At 36.8% G+C, this 14,107-nt stretch overlaps 1 protein-coding gene and 2 non-coding genes across 3 annotated transcripts; 1 reads left to right on the forward strand and 2 right to left on the reverse strand.

Annotated features, from left to right (window-relative positions):
• Window positions 1-2,795: 2,795 nt before the first annotated feature.
• On the reverse strand, window positions 2,796-2,902 carry LOC145103595 (small nucleolar RNA R71). Its single transcript, XR_013706678.1, has one exon. It is a non-coding gene; the product is annotated as a small nucleolar RNA R71 (small nucleolar RNA).
• A 7,400-nt stretch (window positions 2,903-10,302) lies between these two features.
• On the reverse strand, window positions 10,303-10,409 carry LOC145103585 (small nucleolar RNA R71). Its single transcript, XR_013706668.1, has one exon. It is a non-coding gene; the product is annotated as a small nucleolar RNA R71 (small nucleolar RNA).
• Window positions 10,410-11,338: 929 nt separating this feature from the next.
• LOC145098336 (uncharacterized) lies at window positions 11,339-11,857 on the forward strand. Its single transcript, XM_079035974.1, has one exon. The coding sequence runs from the start codon at window positions 11,339-11,341 to the stop codon at window positions 11,855-11,857; it is 519 nt and encodes a 172-aa protein (XP_078892100.1).
• The last annotated feature ends 2,250 nt before the right edge of the window (window positions 11,858-14,107 follow it).

The raw sequence follows: 14,107 nt of genomic DNA on the forward strand, positions 1-14,107 counted from the left end.
AATAAAAATGACGTGTAAAAAATAATAGGTATTTATATGTATAGAAAAAAAAATTTAACATAATTGTAACACCTGGGTTTTCAGGTACTTTTCAATTCATCCCTTGGGTTTCAATTATGAAATTTTGGCCCTTGTATTTGTAACGCCTTATTGTTGGTATGATTTAATTCAAGTATTGCATTTTTTCCTAAAGAACTCATCGAGTTGGAAGCCCCAACTCGACGTGTTGAAGTTGTTTTGGCCGTGCGTTTTCTTGAGGCAACTCTACGAGTTGAGGAGTCTCAACTCGGCGAGTTGGCTACTCTTGAGAAAACCCTAATTTTAGGATTTTGCACCCTATTGAAACACCTTAAGTCTCAGGTGTTGGCCTCATTTTCAGCCCCCACAGCTCCTTAGCCTAATCTCAAAACCCTAAAGCCTTTTTTAGTGTTATGAGCCCTTTGAGAGTGTATTTTGGTGTGTTTGAAGCCCTTGGAAGAAAGAGAAACTTGGTGCTAGGTGGTGATTCAAGTTGGAGCCTTCAAGATTGATATTGACATATTTATACATACTTTTAGGCAATATTTGAATACATTTTTATACATATTTTTGGTTATTTGCTATACTTATAAGATTAAATTGTATTTTGCAGCTAAAATAAGTCGTTTTGAAGAATAAGGACTAAAAGTGGAAAAAGAAGAAACTTTGGAGGCATGGAAGATTAAAGAGAAGAAAACCCAAGAAAACAGTTGTATCCACGTCGTGGATATCACTTACACGACGTGGAAAGGAAAATTTTGGAAGATGAGTACGCGTAAAGTCGAAATCCTTGCCCGATAAGGATTCATCTAAGTCCACAACGTGGAGCCCTATTCCACGACATGGAATGTAATTTTATGACAAGTATATATATCTTCAACACTTACGGGTTTAAGAGTTGGGTTTTTTGGGGGAAGAATCAAGTTCCAAAAGTCATTTTTCAGAGGATTACAAGCCAGAAAACCCAGAATTTCAACCAAGGAAGAAGAAGAAGATCATAGTTTATTCTTTGTTTGATATATTACTATGTCTTTAACTATGAAGTTTGTTAGTGTGGTTGTTTTGATGAGTAGCTAAATCTAGCTGCTTCTGTTAGCTTGATAAAGCTGGAACTCATGGTTTGTTTATAATAATTTAGACTTTTCTAGTTGGTTAATGTCTTGTGTTTGATTTTTTATACCTAACATGCTTAATTTGATACTTGATTGCTTTAGTTCATATTTTGTGTAGTTAATGACCATTAATCTGCATGAATTTGACTACCTAGTAATTTAGTGAACATTAGATTATTAGAGCTAAGATTGAACTAATCTTAGATAAGAAATTGAAGTATTGAATTTGGTTGTGTTGGAGAACTCATATTTTGACCACAATTGTGTTTGTTAACTCAATCTTACATAACTCCAATCCTATTTAATAATTGATTGTGTGTTAAATTATGTGTGACCATGCATAGCTCTACATGAATTAATTGAATATTAGTAAATTTGGAATTGAATTCCTAATAATATTTTAATCGGTAAGCAACGAGAATTGTCATAATTAATATTTAAACCATTTAGGGAAAGTGGATTCAAACTAACAGAAGTGTTTTTATAATTTGATTGAATAGTTTTTGATAAATTAAGTTCATATAAACTTGCAAAATTAGATAAAGCCCCATTTTACTTTTGTTAGAATTTTAGATTAATTTAATAGTAAGTATGTTAAATAATTGATTTCGTTCCCTGTGTTCGATACCCGACTTTTGTGCTATACTATTTGTGAGGGGTACACTGCCCTGAGTCGAATAGCTAGTAGGAGAGTAGCTAAAATTAGGTGTAGCTATTTGTACGCATCAAGTTTTTGGCGCCGTTGCCGGGGAACGACTATTTGATTGTTAATTTATTTGCTTTAAGTTAATCGACCCTTTTGTGGGGTAAAACCTGCAAAAAGTTAATTTTTTGCATTAATTTTTGTTTCAGATCAGAGACCACGACGTGGACCTTAAGTACACGACGTGGGTTCAGTTTGAAAGGTATTTTTAGTATTTTTAATTTTAGTTTTTGATCAAATTTACGTTTTTATTTTTGTTTATTTTGCAGTAGTTCATGACCAGAGGTTCCAAGAAACCTTTGGTACCACCACTTGAAGATCCAGAGTCGGCCCTTCACAAAAAGATGGATAAAAATGTGAAAGAAGACCAACCACAAAAGAGCTCACCATTTAAAGACCTTAAATTAGTATATGGAAAGAATAAAGGGAAGAACGTGGGAGAGTCAAGTACATTTTCGAAGGACAAAAGTAAAATTGAAGATCTTCATCAAATACCTAGTCCACAAGAATCCGAATACGAGTCTAAACCTGAATTGAAATTAGAGAAAAGCGAACGCGGAGACGAGCCAGAAAACGAAATGGCAAACATTGCGGATATGTCCATGGGGGCATATAAGAAGCGGATAAGAGACGATTCTAGTCCTAGTTTTGTGGAACCTATAATTCCCGCTACTACAACATTCGAGTTGAAGGGGCACATTCTTACTGCACTTAAGGATGCACCATTTTCTGAGAAGGATCATGAGGATGCTTATAAGCATTTAGATGAAGTCAATGACATTGCGAATTATTTCAATGTCCTGAATGTTCCAAGAGAGACTGTATTGTTAAGGATGCTTCCCGTTACTTTTAAGGGAGCTGCAAGAGACTGGTTGAAAGCACTTCCACCTGGTGCAATTACTACTTGGGCACAGATGCGTGGGTAATTCTTGGAACAATTCTGCCCACCCTCAAAAATATATAAACTCAATAAGGCAATAGCCAGCTTTGAGCAACAACCGGGTGAGTCACTTTATGAGGCATGGGAGCGTTATAAAGGGTTACTAAGAAATTGCCCTCAAAATTGATGGGAATTGAGCACTACATCATTCCTATGGTGTACATGCAAACCCTAAAGCTTTGGATCTAGTTTGTCTAATGAACATGCAATAATCATCCAAAGCCATAAACCCTAGATCTAGCATATGAATATCGAAATTAACATGTAAGAACAGATCTAGATGAATACCTCTTATAGAATGGCTTGAATCTCGTGTCCTTAGAGCTCAAAGTGACAAATGTCACTCCTCTAATGGTTTACAAACACCACAAGAAAGAGATGATATTGGAAAGAGGGAAGGAGCACCAAAACCATCCAAGATCTCTACCAGAATACTTAGCCACATTTTTGGGATCCCTAGGGGTCTATTTATACTTGTGTGAGCTGCTAGGGTTTCAGGAGAACCCTAATTCTCTGCTTAGGCCTTAAGCAAACCATGAAACCTCTCTAGAGGCCCTTGGACAAAAATCATATGGGCTTCCTATAGATTTCGTCCAACTCCCTTCCCTTTAGGAATCCATAGCCCAGAATGCAAATATCTTATAATTACAATATTAGTCCCCAAAGTCTAATTAATCTCTTTTAGCCACATAATTAATTTCTTAATTAATTCTTGTCCAATATTAATTAAAAGCTATGATTTCTCTATTAATATATTATTCATATAATATACTAATAAACCATAATTAACCTCTTTCTTCATAAATCATCCTATCTAGTTGCTTTGATGAAGGCAACCCAAAAGGACCATGCACAACCGGGTCAAATACTTACAAAATATAGTTACGGGCTTAGACACTAATCCAACAGTCTCCCACTTGGATAAGTCTAGTAACCATAAATGCAAGTATTATCCGATTAGCAATCGTAGCTCTCAAAGACGCTGTCGAACTCTGATCTTATTAATAACATGTCCTTTAGATAAGGGATCATATATTCCTCCATTCTAGATATCGTATGAACTGAGACATGGATTTTAATCATACTCTTTGTTCACGTGTTATTTTCTGATTTCCGATTTATGACGACTGACAACAGACTGCAGTTGAACACATCAATTTAGTCCCGGCTAGGCCAAGCGCTTAGGGTGTCATCATTAAATCATCGAGGGGCCCACATATATCGCTTTTATCCCACTTTGGGTAAAAGGAACGGATAAACATAGACTCAATTCTCGCTTGTACTCACTCACCGAATAACACACAACAATATGTTTTATAACACCAAGTTACTGATGCGTTAACATATTATCAATGTGTAACCAACTCGCAAGATACAACTCACACATCTCGGTTTCAAGAATATAAGATATTACCGTCTCACCAATCACTCGTGATAAAATCCATGAAGTGATACAAGTGAGCGTGGGTTTAATCCAATACTCTAATCTTATAACAGCACTCATGAACTCTGCAGCAAACTTGTGCTATGTCGAAACACTTTACACAATCTACAAATGGATTCATGACAGTCTTCATTCATACCTACTTCCAAAGTATGGGCGACTGTGGATGGTTTGAATAATCTTATTTTTCGGGAAGTCAAAACATGCAATGTGAAACACAAGAATAATACTAATCATATATGGCCCCAAACTTTTGAGTATAAATAAATCATATTTTATTTAATCACCTGAAAAGGCATTGAGATCAATCAATTTATCAAACAATAACAGTAAATAAGAATAAGAAGAATTCACGAAGAAAAGCTTTCACTAAGAAGGATAATCTCACAAATAGATTATTGTGTGCACAAAGCAACGATTAGGGTTTGTGAAAGGGTCAAAATTTCACAAACCTATACAAAAGATTATATACTGCAATTCTAGACAATCCCTATAAATCAGGGATATGCCAGCTAACTAATTAGGCTAACTATGGAAACAAGATAAATACAAGATCTGTTACAATGCACTGACTAAACTATTACAAACTGAGCTGCCGAAACGATGATGCTGACACTGAGATATGCGCTGATGCTAAGGTCTGTTTTAAACATTATCATATTTCAAGGTTTGACCTTACAATCTCCCCCAATATGATGATGTTCAAAACAAACTAAATTAAAACACCTCTGGACAGGAACTCTTCATACTCGGCTTCAGCTTCTATTTTTACTGACCAGTAAGGACTATCCAGCAACTCCTGTCTTCTATTCAGCAGCTCTATGGCAATAAGGATGTGAAACACTCCAGAGAGATCTTGATGACTCATGCACATTTGCCTTAAGCCAACGAGATGAGTGGTTGGAGCCTTTGGGATCTCAGCAGTTCGCTGAAAACACATCTTTCTGTTTTTATCAAGATAAAACATCCCGTGTTCAGGAGTTGAGATAAACTTATGTTGAACCGGGTCAACACTAATAGGAAGAGAATTGTTTATTCCACCAGCCCCAAAGTCCAGAACCAATACATCTTCACCATCAACTTGAAACTTGGTTCTTCGAGTTCTAGGAACAGATAACCTTTGGCCTTGATGCTGAGGTCGTTCTTTAGGAACAAGATCCAAACGCTGAACTTTCTTGATCAGCAGATGAAGAGCACAAGTCAGTTCCGAAGAGTGAGCTGAGGTTTGCTTGGATGCTAGTTCGAGTAGTTACATCCATTCAGAATATCCATACTTGATCAGCTCATCCCTCTTGACAACTTCAGTGTATGAATGTTGAGGACCTTGACGAGTGATCAGCAACGTAAGAATTTTCTCATTTCGTGGTTTGGAAGCTTTAACTTTGATGATCTTATCACCACACACTCGTCGTTTAAGAACGTCTTCAAACCTCTTTCGCTTGCGAGATAACGGATGAGAATCTTCACTAGCAACGTCTGAATCTTCTCCTTGGACCGGAATAATGAGATCAACAGTGGGATCAACGACTTTTATGTCTGGCCTTTGCGATTCATTATCAAGATCATCTGAATCTTCTTCTTGAACTGGAATAAAGGGATCAATGAAGTTCATATCCAGTATTTGACAGTCATCGTCTTGTTCATCATCATGCTTCACTGTCTTCAACACGCTTTTCAGTATCTGCAGGACTATCAGGCTTCACAAAGTCAGACTCGGGCATCTGCTTTGGTGGCTCAGTCTGAACTAAGGAGTTGTCAGTATGTTCGGTGTCTTTCTCTTTTGGATTTTCATCATCATTATCATGATCAGCATTATCATCATCAGCATCATCATCATCAGTATCAGTATCTCCCCCTTTTTGAGCATCATCAGATTGAGGGCTGGAGGAAGGAGTATGCAAGAGAACTACCTTAAGCTGATGAACATCAGCCTCAATGCGTAGAAGACGCTGACTCATGTCTCGAGTCAGTATAAGAAGCTCATTAAACGCTGAGGCCGATATTTGAATGAGCTGAGTGCCTGGAATTTCTTGTGATCGATGTTGCTCCCCCTGAGATGGTGGCATCCCTTGAGATGGTTGCTCCCCCGAGCAGATGGCTCCCCATGAGCTAAACGAATCCTTTCAGTGACAGAAGAGGTATGGCCACCTTCTTGACTAGGATCAGCTTGTATTTCAGCATTAGTGTCGTTGAAGAGGAAATGATATTCAGTGTCTGCAGAAGCGCCGAGATCAGTGTCACGAAAAGTTACATGCTGACAGATAGTCTGTCATCAATTCAAGGTACAACTTGCTTGTTTAAGGTTAGCAAGGTGGTTGGTGCGTGTGATAGATATTGGTTTAATTATCTAACCATCGGCATAGAGTGTTGAGTCTTTATCAGTGAGTGGTGCTTCTTACTGAATCATTAGACACTGAGTGAGAAGAAGGTGAAGAGAGGATTGTTGTGTGTGATAGACCTTGGTGTTTTGGTCTAACCATCGGCAAAGACTGTTAGACTCTCATCAGCATGTATTTTGTCACACTGAATCACAGAATCAGTGTAAGATTGGTAAGAAGGGATAGTTGCGTGTGATAGATCTTGGTGTTTTGATCTAACCATCGGCAAAGATTTTTAGATTCTCATCAGCGTGTGTTTTGTCACACTGAATCACGGAATCAGTGTAAGATTGGTAAGAAGAGATAGTTGCGTGTGATAGATCTTGGTGTTTTGATCTAACCATCGGCAAAGATATTTAGATTCTCATCAGTGTGTGTTTTGTCACACTGAATCATGGAATCAGTGTAAGATTGGTAAGAAGAGATAGTTGCGTGTGATAGATCTTGGTGTTTTGATCTAACCATCGGCAAAGAGTTTCAAGTTGTTATCAGTGTATGGTTTAATACAGTGAATCATTCAACTTTAGTTGAGAAGAGTTAAAGAAGAGAGAAAGATAGGAGATCAAACCAAGCACTTAGTATGCAAATATCACCAGCATATCATCATCAGCACGATATACATCAGCTTATAACACAACACCAAACATTAGCAAAGTTAATTACAAAGTAATCATTCCAAGTTCTCCATAAGTTACTACAGGACCAGTTTTCTTGACATAATCTTCCAGGAGAGACTTTGATCCTGTCATATGCCTTGAGCAACCACTATCTAAGTACCAAAGATGCTCCTGACCTTGCAGTGCTGAGAAACTAGTTAGAACACACTGACCCATTCGAGGATGGGTCATTCACAAAGTTATTTGATACTAGATTATAACACTCCTTAAGAAGACAGTTTAAAGAATTTGACTTAAGAGTCCATTTTTCATTTCTAACTTTAATATTATCAGCTCTTAAAGATGATTTATCAAATGAACATTCACTGATCTTATGAGAGGTATCACCACATCTGTAACAAACTCTAGTACCAAAGTTCCTCTTGGTGAGCAAATGTTTATATTTAACATATTTATATTTGAAAGATTTACCAAATGAACTTTGAGTTCTTTTATTTAACATTGAATTACTAAAGAATTCAGTGTCAGAAGAACTACAATCAGTGATGGATGAGGAGCTGACATCAGTATCAGATTTAGACTTATGTACTGAAACACTGCAATCAGGATATTGTTCAAGTTGTTCATGAACAGCATGAAACACTCCGTTTGAGATAGGAAATGCGATAATATTTTCAGTGAGAGGAGTTGGTCTCACAAGATGTGTAGGATAAGAAGTAGGATCAATTCCAGTAATTTCAATATTACACTCAGTAACACCATTAGAGTCCGTAACACAGTGTTCATCAACGAGACTCTGATTAATAAAGGTGTTGCTGATAAATGTGTTTTTGAAACTATCTTTTAATTCATTTATGGAATAAAATTCAGATTCCTTTTCTTGAGATTTAAAAACATTTTCTGCTTCAGCAAAATTTCCCCCAAGGATTTTCTCACATGAGTGAGTTATTTGAGCAGAAATAACATAATTAGCATTTTTGTGAGATTTAGCCCAAAGTTTTAAAACATTTTGTTCTTTGTTCAAAAGATCTTTAACTTTATCAATTCCAGCAGATAGTGAGGAATTTGATAAACTAGTAATTCTGAGTGCTTCCTGAGTAGTGTTAATAATGTTAATTTTTAAGGATAGTTTAGTTTTAAGAAGATCAATTTGATTTTGCATATCTCTTATGGTTTGATTCTTCTTAGAATTAAGAGCACCCAAATACTCAAACATTTTGATTTTTTCATTCATTGAATATGAAACAAAGTTTTGAACCTGATACATTGAAGGAGAGTCAGTGTTGTGCTTCCTGGAATTTTCCACTGCATCAGCATCAAATGAACTATTGTTGATTTTACATTCATCAGTGTCTTCTATCTTGACCATCAGACACTTAACTTCATCATCTGATGACTCCTCATACCTTCTGTTTAGATCATTTATTTGAGTAGCCTTGACTTCTTCAGTGCCTTCAAAAGATACAGTCAGTGTATCCATCATCTCTTTTGTTGAGATGCAATTCTGAACCAGCCCAAAGATATTGTATGGCAAAGCATATCTGATTGCAGCCCGAGCACGAACATCAAGACCATTCTTTCTTTTGTCATCTGCCATCCAGTTTTCTCTAGGTGTTTTCTTCATGGCACCATCAAGAACGTTGTTTTTCAGGGGCTGATACATCGGAACATATGGACCTTTTTCGATGATGTCCAACATGTCTTCATCTACCGACTCTAATGCATAGAGAGCCTTTATTTTCCACATAGCAAAATTTGTTTCATCAAACAGAGGAATTTTAGCAGAAGGATGATTTGATGAGTTTGAAGAAGAAGAGGATGAAGCCATTTGTTTGATAAAAGAAACCCGCTCTGATACCAATTGAAAAGGCCTTGAGATCAATCAATTTATCAAACAATAACAGTAAATAAGAATAAGAAGAATTCACGAAGAAAAGCTTTCACTAAGAAGGATAATCTCACAAAGATATTGTTGTGTGCACAAAGCAACGATTAGGGTTTGTGAAAGATGATCCTTTCACAAACCTATACAAAAGATTATATACTGCAATTCTAGACAATCCCTATAAATCAGGGATATGCCAGCTAACTAATTAGGCTAACTATGGAAACAAGATAAATACAAGATCTGTTACAATGCACTGACTAAACTATTACAAATTGAGCTACTGAAACGCTGATGCTGACACTGAGATATTCGCTGATGCTGAGGTCTGTTTTAAACATTATCATATTTCAAGGTTTGACCTTACATCACCATATTGATTACTCATTATTTGTTGTTTCGGTTAATCAACTTCTTACTTGAAACATAACAACAGTTGTCCCATGCTCTTAGCATGCACACTATGTTTTCCTATGGTCCTAACTTTGTGAAATAGATCAAATGAACAAATTTCCAATGATGTTCGTTTCACAGTTCCTAATAGTAATCAATTAGTGTAAGAATACAAAATTCTCGCCAATACAAGAATATGTTAGATTCTAACACTTTATGCAACGATCCTTTCGTAATATCACAGCGCCAAAGTCACCGAGACTTTGCCAATGAATTACAAAGTGCTCTATTGGAGATTGTTACAAGACAATTCCATAGTCATGAAGTCTCACATTCAAAGTACATTCCTTTGAACATCCTTCTTGCATACATGTTTCTAATCTAGACATAGATTCTTAACGTCCAACTCCCAATAAGGAAACATTTCCATATTTGCCATATGACAACTCATTCTAAATAGAATCTTATATATTCATAATAATGTCATTATGGTCAATCTATGATTATACTTCCAATTGTCCGCAAGCGACCAATCGTTGGCGAACCTTAGATTGTCCTTGACAGTTGTTTAATTATTTTAGTCGAATCCAGTTCTATTCCCTTTTTCCCTCTAAATACCCTAGGCATTTGGAAAATTTTAGAACGGTCGAATATTACAGCATATGAAATCGATCCTATACCCGAAGCATATAGGATACGATTCATAATGAAAAACGTGATACTTTATCAGCTTCTTGCTATAATATTGTCATAATGTTCCTATTTGTTGTGTTCTCAAAATTCGAACTATGAAGAGGGATGTTGTAATATCTAAACTCAAGAAAGTAATAGACAGCTTTAAGCAACAACCGGGTGAGTCACTTTATGAGGCACGGGAGCATTATAAAGGGTTACTAAGAAACTGCCCTCAAAATGACCTTAGCATACAACAAGAAGTGTCTATCTTTTATGACGGGGTGAATGACATGAGAAGGCAACTCTTTGATTCTCAAGGACCACTTACTAAGAAAAATCTGGGTGAAGTAAAGGAGTTGATTGAAGAGTTCTCAAAGCATTCTCGTGAATACCATAATCCAAGACATGATGGAGCTACAGGGATTGGGGGAGGAAATTCTGAATACATGGATGTTGTACTAGCCATGCTTGACACCATGGATCGAAGAATGACCAAGATGGACCAATCAATTCATGCAACTAGAGTTGGTTGTGAAAGGTGCAATGGTCCACACTTAATAAAAGATTGCCACTTGGATGAACAAGGAAATAAAAAGGCACAATTTTGCTACTCAAGTGGGGACAAGTATGATGAAAATTGGAGGAAACCAAAAAGGGAGTGGTTACCATATGACGAATACAAGAAGCAAAAAGAATAGAAGTATAGACAGATTGACCAAGGCTTCTACCAAAAAGAGCAACCACCTCCCATGAAAAAAGTTGATCTTGAATCTATGTTACATAGATTTATAGAGGCTTCCGAGAAAAGACATGATGAAATAGATGCAGTGATAAGGGAACATCATAATATCATGAAGGAACAACAAGCCTTGCTAAGAAATCACCAAGCATCGATCCAAAATATTGAAGTCCAACTAGGTCAACTAACTACTCTAGTACAAGATAAATTATCTCCAAAAATCCTTGAGAAAAAGCCTCAATCACATGTCATGGTAATAGAAACCAAAGAGGATACCATTTATAAGTTCCTTGAAGCACTAGAAGTTGATCCATATCAGTCCGAACCAAAGCCAAAGAAATCCAAACTCGAAGAACGTAAACTTGCTGAAACACTAAATACCCGACTTGGAGATTCAATTTCCACGACGTGGAATAGGTCTGATCAGAAAAAAAATGGATAATGTTCCTAATTATCGTGCTCCTTTACCGTTTCCTTCCCGAGCCAATATCCATCCACTAGAACAGGAGCATATGAAGTTTATGCAACAAGTGAAGGGTATTCTAATAAATACCCCTTTCATTGATTCGTTATCTAAAGTTCCCGAGTATGCCAAGTTTTTGCAAGAGTTAATCAATACTCGCCAGCAATTAGAAAGGAATTCCAAGGTAATTCTAAATTATCAAAGTTCTAAAGTAATTATGGGAGAATTACCAAAAAAGATGGGAGATCCTGGACGCATCACTCTTCCATGTGAATTTGGGAATAACTTGAAGACTTATGCTTTAGCTGATTCTGGGACTAGCATAAATCTAATGCCTTACTCATTTTATCAAAATCTCAATATTCAAAGGTTGAAGGGTACAAGAATGATAATTCACATGGCCAATCGTTCAATGACATATCCTAGAGGCATTGTTGAAGATGTTTTAGTTAAAATTGGAAAATTCATTTTTCCAATTGATTTGTCATAATGGACATGAAAAAAGACAATAATGTTCCAATTATCTTTGGTTGATATTCGCAAATCCAAGCTTACCTTGAGAGTGGTAGATGATGAAGCTAGTTTTGGAGTAGAAGATGGTTTCCAAGGGAGTGATTTCAAGATGAAGTTTTCAATGTAGATGAAGAGAATGAACTTGAAGAATTAGAAAAGCTTATGGAAGAAGAGATTTGACAAGACAACTGCACCAAACCGAGAGCTCCTGTTCCTATGGTCTTTGAAGTTATTGCTTATAAAACTCCAATATCTTGGGTGAGTGAAGATAGTGAAGAATTGGTGTCCAGTGATGAAGAGGATGTTACTTCTAAATTAAAGAGTTCAATTGAGGAAAAGAGGATGGTGCCCGTGGAACTTAAAAACGAAGAATTTAAACATATGGAAAATAAGGGAGTTCAAAAAAAGCTCGAAGAAGGAGATGTAAAGGGTAAAAAGGAAAATTCCAAAAAGGTGTATCTTAGACGAGACCAAGCGTATAAAAGGAAATGGAAGGAGCAAAAGGTGAAATTGGTGATGGATACTCCGACTAATTCAACATAAAGTGGCACAGAGTCCAGCTCAAGACTCCAACAAAAAGAAGCGCTTATCGGGGGGCAACCCGAGCTTGGTTTGAATTTTCTTTTCGTTTTTTTTAACTTAGTTTAATTTTTGCATTTTAGTTTAGTTGTAGGATAATTAATCATCTAATTGTTTTAATTATTAAAGGAATTAGTGAAAATCATGTGTGGGGTTTTAAAAAAAATATGATAAATAAATTAAGGTCTTTTTATTGAAAATGGACATTTCAAAATTAAAATCTCAATTCTGTGTCGTGGGTTAAAAGCCCACTTCGTGGAAAAAAGAGTAGCCCGACCAGTTTAGGCCCAGTGTACAAGCCTACGACGTGGAATTCAGACCCATGACGTGGACTTTAAAAAACACGGATGGGGGGACCAGTTTATATTTAAGAGTTTGACCATTCTGTATTTATTTACTATGCACACGGACGAAGAAGATCAACCCCACACTCAATTTTCTGCTACTTTCTACCATTTTCTTCCAAATTTCTTGCACCCTTTGTCTTCAAACGTCATCTGGTAAGTGTTACTTCCACAAAATTTATAGTTTTCTTCACATTTTATGCATTTGGTAGTTAGGGTTTCTTTAGAGAGGAAATACTCAAAATTGAGTCCATTAGATGGTTAATTTCGAATGCATGTGTGATATAAGGCCATAGATTAATGAAATAAACAAACCCCAAGTGAGATATGTGGTTGATTTTGACCACAGATAGTCTGTTCTAGAACCACATCTTGGACCAGTTCCACAACATGGAGATGAAACCCACGACGTGGAAACTGGGCGGCCGGTTTCCTGTTTCGCCTTATATATTGATATCTTGGTTGTTTTGGGCTTGTTTTGTTTTTTGTTGGTCATTTCAGGAAAATTGGGTCCTAGAAGGGCAGTTCCTCAAGCACAAGACCCTATTGATGTGGCGAGTATTCACCTGCTATACCGGTTTCTGCAAAATAATTCTCGTGCAATATTGAATAATTATGAAAATCGTTTGGGATGGTTATATAACTGTGAGTTTGGCGTTGCTACCATTGTGGATTGGGCGTGGTTACGTGGGGTTGGTATGATTACGGAATTGGAGAGATATTGGACGAAAGTGTTTATGGGGGATGGCTTTTTATTTACTTGCAACGGGTGGAGGAATCTATTTTCTCTTCAAGAACCCGTCTACCGAGAATTATCGGTGCAGTTCTTTTCCACCGTGAGTTTTGAGGATAAAACCGCCGATCCGAATTACAATCGGGCACTTGTTTTTAGATTGGGAGGCGTATATCGTGAATGCAGTCTTCGGGAATTCGTATGACGCATGGGACTTTATACCGAGGAGGAGACCCTCTCACCATTTTTTGTTCTATTCTTGCAGGGATGTGTTAGAGACTTCACCTCTAGGATTTTTGATGTCCTGTTTTGTAGGACTATATTAAATCATTAGTACAATTCTAATGATGCATGCGAAGGGCAGATTTGGAATCCCGTGTATTGTTTTTTGCACCTCTTCATTACCTTCACGATAAATCATAAAAATCATGGAGATAAAGTGCCTCTTCAAAACTTATTTTATTTGTGGAGCATAATCACCCCCGGTGTTTTTTGTGATCTTCCATATATGCTTGCACGATTTATGGGTAGAAAGGTGACTAACTCTAGACCCAGTAGTCACATCACAGGT

The sequence above is a fragment of the Lactuca serriola genome, chromosome 4 (assembly GCF_051521515.1).
Source record: "Lactuca serriola cultivar US96UC23 chromosome 4, Lser_US96UC23_V15, whole genome shotgun sequence".
In the NCBI taxonomy this organism is placed as follows: domain Eukaryota; kingdom Viridiplantae; phylum Streptophyta; class Magnoliopsida; order Asterales; family Asteraceae; genus Lactuca; species Lactuca serriola.